This window comes from Miscanthus floridulus, chromosome 1, assembly GCF_019320115.1.
Source record: "Miscanthus floridulus cultivar M001 chromosome 1, ASM1932011v1, whole genome shotgun sequence".
Lineage (NCBI taxonomy): Eukaryota > Viridiplantae > Streptophyta > Magnoliopsida > Poales > Poaceae > Miscanthus > Miscanthus floridulus.
The window spans coordinates 121,399,646-121,411,319 of record NC_089580.1 but is presented as its reverse complement, the minus strand read 5'-3'; the positions used below and the strand labels follow the sequence as shown (position 1 = coordinate 121,411,319).

Genomic DNA, 11,674 nt, shown 5'->3' with positions numbered 1-11,674 from the left:
CATTCGCCTAGATCTCCATGCCTACCACAATTTGCCACCACGTCACCATGTGGGGTACGCGCCTCCAATCCTTATCCTTTTCCACCAAAGTCGCGTCGGACATTTCACCTTCCTAGGCAGACCAGGACTCTTTACCAGTAGAAAAGATACGGGTCAAAAAGCGTTCCTCTGGCCCACCTAGGCCTAGGAGTTTGAGGGCTGGCCCATCAACGGTTTCGATGACCATCCCAAGGCAACCTTACGACGAAGGATGGGTCCACGAATGGTCAAAACCCAGGGCCACGAGTGCCACGAGTATCTTGACCCACGATTGAGTCTCAGCCAGGCTGACTCTTGCCGGATCCCCACGAACGGGATACTAGGACTCCAATCAAACTATCTAGATTATCAAAACACAAAATCTCATAGCCATACCCACGAAGGGTCTGAATTACCTCCGGGCGATTCTATCTGAATCACCCAGGGGCTACACCCGATGGGTGTGCTCGCGCGCACCCTCTGGCGAATCAATATACCCCCTGGGCGATTCTATCTGAATCACCCGGGGGCTTCGCTTCTGGTGAATCAAAATACCCTCCAGATCATTCTATCCGAATCACCTGGGGGCTCAGGGGCTACACCCGTCGGATGCGCTCGCGCACACCCTTTGGCAAGTCAAATCACCCTAATAATAGGGTACTCAAAGAGGAGGAGTTAATAACCATCAAACGTTAATGGTTTCGAACAGACAAGAACACGGCTACACTTCTTGCCCAAACGACTGAAGATTGGCTCCGTCTTGCTCGATGTCTGAGGGCGGGCACCACCTCACCCGATGTCTGGGCGCATGCTCCGCCTCGCTCGACATCCGAAGGCTGGGCTCCGCCTTGCCCAACGTCTAGGGAAGGCTTCGCCTCACCCGATGTCGAGGGCTGGGCTCCACCTTGCCCGATGTCCCAGTCTGGCTCCGCCTCGCCCAACGTCCAAGGGCTGGGCTCTGCCTCGTCCGACGTCCGAGGGCTGGGCTCCGCCTCGCCCGATGTCCCGGGTAGACTCTGCCTCGCTCAACGTTCGAGGGCAGGGCTGCGCCTCGCTCGACATCCAGGGCTGGCTCCGCCTCGCCCGACGTCCGAAGACTAGGCTCCGCCTCGCCCGACGTCCGAGGGCTGGCTCCGCCTCACCCAACGTCCGAGGGTAGACTTCGCCTCGCCTGACGTCTATGCGCTACTCCTTCATAAGTACGCGTGCAGATAAGGCAGGACACTCAAGTCAAACGCAATATCGAGGACCATACCCTGTACGCCTGCAGGGAAGTACCATCAGGATATGACCAGACAGGCGCTTTAAGCCCTTCTAGGTATGTCAGAGCCCAAACCGTGTTGTGGCGCCGACATTTGTCCTACAGTGTTATGGGCGCTGACATTTGCCCTCGGACAGGAATCCTGACAGGAACATACGACAACCGCTATGGTCCAAGAAGGAAACTCATGTCATCTAAAGTAAGGAACGTGGGGCCTCTACACCGTCTATTTCCCATAGGGTCGCGGCTCGACACCCCGGTGCGCCGCCCCGCCCGCTAGAGTGGGATGGGACGTGACCACTTGCCGAATGAAGCCAGAGCATGGTCCTATTAGGATCAACGAACGTGTCATCCCTGGCACCATCTGCCATATCAGCAAGGCAAGCTCAAAGGAGAAGGAAGACCCGGTACCTTCGAGGGACCTTCTCTGTCTCTAGTTTTTCCTCTTTCTTCCATCTGTAATCCTTGCTCCTCCTTGGTCTATAAAAGGGAGTGCAGGGCACCCCACTAAAGGGACGAAACAATTCAACACACAACGCATCACATAACACACAGCTGAGCAGCAACCAAGCTCTTGGCATCCTTTCGACCTTTCCTTCAGAGACTTGAGACCTGTCCCTCTCTCGACCGTTTGTACCCCTACTATGAACCTTTCAGTGCTAATAATACAAGCAACAGACACAACTGGACGTAGGGACAATCTGCCCGAACCAGTCTAAACCTTGTGTCTTTTAGCATACCATTCGGACCTAACGCGCAACGAATATAAATTTACTAGGTGGTGCTTACTTGAAACACCGACACTTACTTGCTCCGCTCGTTTTCTATGTCCTCACCGAGCGGACGTCCCTAGTCGGTTGGTCCTAGTCGGCTCCGACTGCGCCAGTCAGAGAAGAGCCATAAGCAGAGGTTCGGTGCATCTCCGGTCGGAGACGCGGGTCGGAGTCGGAAGCGAGCGCCGTTCCTCTTTAGCCAGGCCTCCCGGTCGGAGAGGCGGGCTGGAGTCAGAAGCGAGCGTCAGTCGGAGAGGCGGGCCGGAGTCGGAGGTGAGCGTCGTTCCTCCTTGGCCAAGCCTTCTGGTCGGAGAGACGGGTCGGAGTCGGAAGCAGGCGTCGTTCCTTCTTGGCCAGGACTTCCGGCCAGAGATTGAATTGCCCTTCTGGCTTGTCGTTAGGTATTTGGGTCGGCCCAGGAGTTACGCGTCGTTCGCAACGTCATTTGCTGGAAAGTTTTTACTGAAAAGCAGTCACGAGGGACTCTGAGTTTATGAACACGGGTTGCTCGGCAGCAGACTAGCATGCAGATGCAGCAGTAAGAGTACGGGCTGATCCTCCCCTGGCCGGTGCAATTACTGTGCCAAATCTGCGTGGCACACGTACGTACTCCACGCCTTCGTTTCTTCGTTCCTGCGATGGCGCGGGACGCGAGCGCGACACACATGCACGCACGCACGCATGGATGCACGGGGCCGGGCGGGGCACGGACAGCTGGACAGGCCCAGCGCAGCGCCATGCACCACAGCTGGCCTAGCTCAGACCACGCGCACATGCATGTCCGGCGCCGCACTGTAACGCGTTTTCGCCACGCGGCGGGCCCGATCTCGCGCTCCGGCCAGATCGGACGGCCGGCCAGGTCCATCCTAGGATGATGGCGTCACCGCCAGGGCGGGAAGGAAGGAAGGCGTGCATGCCGGAGGGAGAAGACCGGCAGACAGGGGCGGAGTGAGCTTGGCTTGGCTGGTCAAGCACGGCAACGCAAGCGAAACGGAGCCGGTCGCCGGGGCTCCGGTGACGGGCACGCGTCGGTGGCGCGCCCGGCCGGGTTTCACTGGCGCCGGCCCGCCCGCCCGTTACTGTGCCGCGCAGTTATGGCACGGAACGCATGCATTTATTACCGCCTGTCGTTCACCTTCACCCCCGCGCGCTGTAATCCGCCCCCTAATTACCGCATTTATTTGTACCACCCGCCCACGATACGTTCTGGGCTTTTCTTTCCCGGCTCTGCGCACTCCTGCTCTCGCTCTCTCTACGGGTGGGTGAGTGACACGCGGGCCCCGCGCGCGTCTCCTGGCTGGCTGCCCAGGGCGTCCGTCCACGCGGAGGAGGGGAGAGCACCGTCGCTGCCACGTGGGCTCCGGCCACGGTCCAGCGCGCGTGGGTCCGTGAAGTCAGCCGGGCGCGTCGCAGTCGTCGCCTAGCCCAGGTCGAGTCACGCGGAAGGAAAGGCAGAATCAGAAGTCAAAGCGGAGGCGTCACATCACACACAGTGGACAACAAGTAACAGCGCCGGCTGGCTGGACGTGTCCGTCGCTGCGCCTGCTGTGCTGCACTGCTGCTGCTGCGAGGAAGACGAGGGCACAGGGCAAACGAAGGAGAAGGAGGAAGAGAAGAAGACGGCCGATCGACCTCTTCTTCGTCTTCAACCTCGCGCCGTTCTTCAGTGCGTAGGTGAGGGAGCCCGAGTTAACATTAACAAGCAAGCAAAGCAAATTGCGCTCGCTCAGGGGAGGGGATCAGGGGAAGGACGAATCGGGGGAGAGGGGGGAGGAAGCAGGGGTACGCCGAGGCTCAGAACAACCGACAGGGTATTTACTGCCGCCATTTACTCCCCCCGCCCTTGTCTCGCCCTTTCACTTCCATCCATCGCTCCGTCCGTCCCCCATTCCCTCCCCTCCTTCCTCCTCCTCCTCTCCGATCCTCTCCCTCTCCTCCAAAGCTTTCCCTTTCCTGCACCTCTCGTTAAATCCTCTTCCTCGCCTCCTGTACTCGCCCTGCCATGCTTCGCCGTGGATTTTAACTGCTTGCTTCTATCTGGAGGAACACAGTCATCAGGCCAGCCAGGGAGAGGGACGAGAGTAAGAGGAGGGAGGGGTTCTCCATTTGCTTCTTCCTCTCGGTTGATCTGCCGGCCGGTCGAGGAAGGATGTTTGGGGACTGCCAGGTCCTGTCCTCGATGGCCGCCATGGCCGGGGCCTCCTCGTCGGCGGACGCGCTCTTCATCCCCAACCCAGGCGCGCTCGCCGGATTCATGTCCTCCTCCGCCGCCGCCATGCCATTCCACCATTTCTCCACCACCGCCGCCTCCCTGATACCTGTAAGTAGAGTACTCCGTCGCCTTAATGCTAACTGTTGTGTGGGTGTTCTACTGTTCTTGCTTTGAGTCTGAAATGCATGGTCCGTGTGCCTGTGTATATATGCAGAAGGAGGAGGGCGGCATCATGGGTGCGCTCCAGGTGGCCAAGGACGAGGACATGGATCAGTTGGAGATGGACATGGAGCTCAGCGGCGGCTCCGGGAGCGCCCACCTGGACGGCCTGCTCAGCTTCCCCGACGTGGACGACGACCGGCCGGAGCAGAAGCCGCAGCACAGCAGCCTCGAACTCCAGACGACGGTGGACGCCGCCGGGCAGCAGCAGCAGCAGCAGCTGGCCACCGCCAACGGCAAGAAGAAGCGGTACCACCGCCACACGGCACACCAGATCCAGCAGATGGAAGTGTAAGACATATATACGCTTGCCTTTTCATATAAAATCTCCTTCTCCGATATATTATAATCTCTGATGGATGCATATGCATGCATGTCAATGGCAATGGCACTGGCATTGCACGGACGACATGCGCGCAGGCTGTTCAAGGAGTGCCCGCACCCGGACGACAAGCAGCGGCTGAAGCTAAGCCAGGAGCTGGGGCTCAAACCCCGCCAGGTCAAGTTCTGGTTCCAGAACCGGCGAACCCAGATGAAGGCGCAGCAGGACCGCGCCGACAACGTGCTCCTCCGCGCCGAGAACGAGAGCCTCAAGAGCGACAACTACCGCCTGCAGGCCGCCATCCGCAACGTCGTCTGCCCCAACTGTGGCCACGCCGCCGTCCTCGGCGAGATGTCCTACGAGGAGCAGCAGCTCCGCATCGAGAACGCCAGGCTCAAGGACGAGGTGGGTGCTGCTCCGCTCCCTACCTACTTTAGCTCGCTCGCTGCTTAAACCCTAAGCATTGCATGGAACAATACAGTCCTGGACTAACACTGTTCATCCATCCAGCTCGACCGCTTGGCGTGCATCGCGACCCGGTACGGCGGTGGCCGACAGCCGAGCATGTCGTCCTCGCTGGGCTGCTTATCGGCGCCGCCGGCGGTGCTCATGCCGCCGCTCGACCTCGGCATGAATGTCTACTCTCGCCATTTCACCGACCAGTCTTCAGTCATGGGCTGCGGCGACCTCATCCAGTCCGTCCTCGGGCCGCCGCAGCAGATCACCGGCGGCGCAGCCGAGCACCACGCCCCGTCGTCGTTCATGGGCGCCATTGGGCCTGTCCAGGAGCAGGACAGGCAGCTGGTGCTCGACCTCGCCGCCACGGCGGCAGACACCCTCGCCAAGATGTGCCGCGCGGGCGAGCCGCTCTGGCTGCGGCGCCGCGGCGCGAGCTCCGAGGTCATGGTGGCCGATGAGCACGCCCGGATGTTCAGCTGGCCGGTCGACGGCGGGCAGCAGGGCAGTGCCTCCACCGGTGCCACGGCCAGGACTGAGGGATCAAGGGACAGCGCCGTGGTTATCATGAACAGCATCACACTGGTGGATGCCTTCGTGGATGCTGTGAGTTTTCAATCATCCATTTTAATGCCCAAACACCTCCCAACACTCAAATTTTTTTCCTTCCGTCCCTGTTCACTGCCTCCTGAATCTAGTGAGCTAGTGAGCTCTGGCAAGACTTTGGTAAGATTATGGTTAGTACTTTTTAGGTTTGGGTGTTCGGCTTCAATGTGGTAAGATTATGGAACAAGGAGGAAGGCTAGCCCAAGATGGCGGCAGTTGGTCGGTCTGTGTGGGTGGCGAAGCAACTGTGGTGTTGCCAACCGGAGTAGCATAGGAAGGCTTATGGGCGGCGTGCGGCAATGGTGGGCGATTGAGATGGTTTTGCATAGTGGGGAGGTGGTGGCGGCGACTCTAGTGGCAGGAGCGGGGCAGGAGTTCGACATAGTTTTTTTTTTTTTTGGGCGGGGGGGGGGGGGGGGGGGGGGTGGTTGGGGTGTATGCCATGATTTTGTACGCTGTGTTTGTGTGGAGAAGAAGGCCAAAGGAATAACATGGCAATTTAGTTTTGGCAAATATGATGTGTGGATTCATGAAATATTTTTTATGCATTTGTCTCGAATAAACTATTTATGATTGCTACATAATTCCTGATTTCCCAGAACAAGTGGATGGAGCTGTTCCCTTCGATCGTGTCCAAGGCAAGAACGATTCAGGTCATAAACCATGGAGCTCGTTCTGGTCACATGGGCAGTGGATCTCTCCTCTTGGTAACTAGCTAGATCTCTTGTTTATTAGACTATCATTTGATATCCTTTCAATTTGAAGATTACATCAAACTGAGATTGATCTGATTGCGAACCAATGAACAGATGCAAGCGGAGGTGCAGTTCCCGTCTCCTTTGGTGCCTGCGCGGGAGGTGGTCTTCTTCAGGTACTGCGTGCACAACGGCGATGAGGGGACCTGGTCCGTTGTCGACTTCCCGGCTGAGGGGTTCCAACTGGAAGCTCTGCAGACCTCATCTGTTGTCAAGTGCTGTAGGCGCCCCTCCGGTTGCATCATTCAGGACATGCCCAATGGCTACTCAAGTGTAAGCTTTTCAATGGCTGTTTTATGCGTGAGCTACGGTGTTCGTGATGCCTACTCAGCACTGGGGTTGACACGTTATCTGCATGCAATGCAGGTGGTGTGGGTGGAGCACATGGAGATGGTTGGAGAGGAGAAGCCACTGCACCAGGTGTTCAAGGACTACGTCGCCAGCGGCTATGCCTTTGGGGCCACGCGCTGGGTATCCCTGCTCCAGCGCCAATGCGAGCGCCTTGCCAGTGAGCTCGCCCGCAACATCGCCGACCTTGGAGGTATACGCTACTATCTGTCACAGCAAGCATATGCAGCTAGATTGTTGGTTCTAATGCTACATACATGTTTGATGCTGGATAGCTGTATACTGTAGTTAATTAGAAGCTTTAGTTTGTCCAAAATCATAAATCATGCCATCTGTTTGTACGATTCTGATGTGGCCATGCTGTCTGCACCATCCTGCCTGCAAACTGACATATTCTGATGGGCTCATTTCAATAAGATTTCAGTTTTTTCTAATCATTTTTTCATGAACATGCCTGAGCATTTCATTAAGAGGAAGAAAGCAAGCGCGATCATCCACAGGTTCAAACAAGAAGCTTAGATATTATAATGACTTATTATCATATGCTTTTATCATTTTGGAAGGAACTATATATTGCAGAATATGCATACACGCCATTTACTAGAGAACATTTGATCTGCTATGATAACTACTGCATTTACTTTCTCTTTTCTGATCAACAACATTCATCCATCTTTACAAAGTCTAACCATCATGTTCTTTTCACTTTTTCACTGTAACTACCAGTGATCCGCACACCAGAGGCGAGAACAAATATGATGAAGCTGTCACAACGGATGATCACTACTTTCTCTGCCAACATCAGTGCTTCTGGGAGCCAATCTTGGACGGCACTCTCAGAAACTACAGAGGACACAATTAGGGTCACTACTCGTAAGAACACGGATCCAGGCCAGCCCAGCGGTGTCATTCTAACTGCTGTCTCTACAAGTTGGCTTCCTTTCAGCCATCAGCAGGTCTTTGAGCTTCTTGCCGATGAACAACAACGTTGCCAGGTACTGCCTGTATTTACTATTTCAAACATGGTGGATTATTGTTTGAATTCTTGGTTTCAGTTGCAGCCTATTATTGTTTAATTTGATTTAGTAGTGTCTTGATGGATGTTTTACTATTGCAGCTTGAGATTTTGTCAAACGGGGGCTCACTTCACGAAGTGGCACACATTGCAAATGGATCACACCCAAGGAATTGCATTTCTCTTCTTCGAATTAATGTGAGTATATTATTTCTGCTTCTGACTGTTGGAGCTTGTTACTCATAGTTCTCACATATTTGTTTCCGTAAACAAAAATGCTTCTCATATTTGAGGGCTTCAAGAGCATAATAACTAAGTTATCCATTTTATGGTGCCTATTATTATCAGTTCTTAGTACTTATTTCAGACTAGTAATTAGGCCTATGTCTGAAGGATAAGAATTGTACATTGGTAAATTTTTAAGATATGATGATGTCAATATTGCCCTTGGAAGATTTGTACAAACATTTATGTCTGAAAGGAAAAAGTTTTAAAAGGGAAAAAAACAAATTGTAATTGCTCCCTGGTCGGACTTATGGCAGTAACTGTACTCTGGTGTAGAACTGTTGATCTTTTTAATAGTTCCAAAAGCACATACTATTTACAACCAATGCCAAGGACAAGAAATTAACACCGGCTACTTGAGCTGTACAGTACTCAAGATGCCACAATAAATGAGTTTGATCTAGCTACTCTGAGTCTTAGCACATGCATCATTGCAATTTTGCTACCACAGTTTCAGTTCATTTGTTGTCAATAGTAATAACTTCTAGTTTCATCTGGAATGAAAGGTAATATTATATGCTTGTTTGAGGCATTTATAATCTGTAAGTGATCTCAATGTTTCAATTGACGCTAAGTGCATACTGAAGAAATACATGCTTGTGAAACTTACAGTCATGCATATAGCGTAAATGTTTGTTGTGGTTGGTTTCTGTTCATCTTTCTTGTGAGTGAGAAGTCATTATTTTCCAGTTCTTTTATTTATATATGATCCCCGAAATACAGTTTACTTTAGCATTATGTATTGATATGAAGTTTCAAGAACTGAAATTTTTGCATGTGATGAAAACAACAGGCTGCAAGCAACTCCTCCCAGAATGTGGAGCTCATGCTGCAGGAGACCAGCACCCACCCTGATGGCGGGAGCCTTGTGGTGTTTGCGACTGTGGATGTGGATGCCATCCAAGTGACAATGAGTGGCGAGGACCCTTCCTACATCCTTCTTCTCCCCCTGGGCTTTGCCATCTTCCCAGCCACCAACCCTTCGCCAGCAGCAACCAGCACAAGCTCCAGCAATGGCGAAAGCAGCCCAGGTAACACAGATGAGCCTGCCAATGGCTGCCTCCTCACCTTCGGCATGCAGGTGCTAGCTAGTGCGGTGCCCTCAGCTAAGCTGAATCTCTCCAGCGTCACTGCAATCAACAACCATGTCTGCAACACCATCCACCAGATTACAACCGCACTCAAAGGCCAAGGCGCTGGGGTGAGCGGGTTTGAACTGGTGGCTGCTGCTGGCTCCGACTAGTAGGAAGAGTGGGAACAGAGGAGAGCATTTCCATGCAGATCAAAATGCCTTCCAAGTCCGGTTATTTTTGCTAACAAACATATCGCAGGTGCAAGCGAGGATTTGACAAGAGCCCGAAACTAACACATGAAAAATTCATAACCCTTCTCTTTCCCGCCATATGCCTCTTAAAATGACAAAAATACCCCCGACCAAACAAACAGTGTGGGGGCATTTTGATCATTTTGGGAAGCTAGCGTCATCTACATCTACTAGAAAAGGGTCTTGTCAAGCTCTCACTTGCGCCCGCTGAATCTATCACACAGATAGCAACCGGTGCAGTTTGGTCATGCAGGTGTTTGCTGCTCTCGGTCTGTTCCCTTGCTCAAGAGTCCAGAACTGTGAAGGTTAGCTTCGATTGGTATGCTTCTTTTGATTTTTGTAATAATAATAAGATGGAAGATTACCTAATAGTTTGCGCGTAATGGTTCTTGGTCGGTCGTAGAGGTGTATAACTCTGTATTAGAGGTTCAAGACTTGATTGTGTAGGAAAGAAAAGTGCGATAGGAGGAGTCAAGAGCGAACCAAACCAGTTGTGACCCTTGGATCTGATCCCAGGCCATCAGGGAAGAAGGGTCTTGGTTCGGGAATTGACTTGTTCCCTCTCTGCACTGCAATGTTCCATCTGTAACCTGTCTGTTTGTGCTACTCAAACTGTTTGATTACATTGGTAGGTTATCATGCATGTTTGCAGCTCTTGCTGTTGCCCTGGTTGTTGAATGGAAGTGAATGTGTGTGGTGCCCTTTTGTTTCTTGTGTCGACCTAATCTGTGGAGGGCACTGCAGTGCAGTGCAGGGACTTGAATACCCTGCCTTTCTGCTGCTCCACTGCATTGCATTGCATTGCATTGGATCCTGTGGCTTGCTTGAGATTGATGCCCTGGCACACACTGCTACTGTAGAATGGAGGGCCAGGCCAGCCATTTTTTTCTGCACAAGGCAATGCAAGCATCAGCTGCTGCTGCTGCTGGTTATTTATACCTGTGTACTATGCATGGAGATGCGGTGCCTGATGATCAATCTGATGGGTAGTTGGGGTGATGCCCCCTCATAAATAGCTTACCAGGGGACTTGGGAGGGGACCGGCCAGCTCCTCTTCTTCCCACAGCTGCATTGCATTTCTCTGTTGGATGATGCTTCAGTCTGCGGTTTATGTGGTGAAACTTAGTAGCAGCATGTTTTGTCTTAGCTGGATCACGAATCCCTATGTCCCTATCCCTTCCTCTGTTTAGCTGGAGAGGCCTTTCGAATTCTGACAATGACTTGGGGTAACTGGGTGGGGCATGCTTATATTTGCTACACGCCTGTTGAGGCAAGCCACATTTTGCTTGGGACAATTGTTGCAAGTACAATGTATATACATTAGTACATGTAATGCCTCCCCCTAGGGCGGAGCTAGAGCAAATTCAAGGGGGTTGCGCTTGCCTTGTGGATGCGTGGATTTTTATTTTGTGGATGCAAATATTATAAAAATTTGGATGTTATCAGTGTTTTTTTTTTTATTTTTGTGTTGGTGCGGCCACACCCACAATCACTATATACATCCGCCCATGCCCCCCTCCCCCAAAGAAAAAACTCACTTAAACTTATGGTCGATCACAATGCCATGTTCCGTTCACATCTGTGTTTTCATCATGAACGGATTGCCGCTACAGCCTTTGCTGACAATGGCTGCTTGCAAGAAGCACTACACCACAACCCAAAATTAACGTCACATGGGGGTCGTTAAAACTGCCAAAATAGTGTTGGAAGGTCGGACGCGGTCGGTTGTTATATCTCGTTTTTGCAATAGACAGTCGGTCGTTATTGTTATTTGGCTTTACTGTTCGAAGGTCTGTCGTTATATCAACGTTTTAACGACCAACCGACTGTTGATATATGTGGGCTGGACTCACGCACTCTTAGTTGGACCAATTCCCATCTAATTTTCAGAGGCCCACATGTCAGACAAAAAAATTTCCAGCCCGCCTTCACAGCCCGCCAACACCGAGCCCATTTCCCCCTCACGCTCTTACCCCAGCCACACAATCCACTCCCCCCGCCGCCGCCTTCCCCCTCCTGATGGCAGCCCCCCGACCGTGCCCATCGCGGCATCCCCGAGCTCACCCCCCTCCCGGACTCC

At 52.8% G+C, this 11,674-nt stretch overlaps 1 protein-coding gene across 1 annotated transcript; it reads left to right on the top strand.

Annotated features, from left to right (window-relative positions):
* Positions 1-3,709: 3,709 nt before the first annotated feature.
* Positions 3,710-10,248, top strand: LOC136492266 (homeobox-leucine zipper protein ROC3). The gene is made up of 11 exons (XM_066488345.1): positions 3,710-3,726; positions 4,104-4,372; positions 4,479-4,774; positions 4,904-5,210; positions 5,316-5,867; positions 6,467-6,574; positions 6,677-6,895; positions 6,989-7,163; positions 7,697-7,965; positions 8,088-8,183; positions 9,064-10,248. The coding sequence occupies exons 2-11, from the start codon at positions 4,202-4,204 to the stop codon at positions 9,511-9,513; spliced, it is 2,643 nt and encodes an 880-aa protein (XP_066344442.1). The 5' UTR covers positions 3,710-3,726; positions 4,104-4,201; the 3' UTR covers positions 9,514-10,248.
* Positions 10,249-11,674: the final 1,426 nt, after the last annotated feature.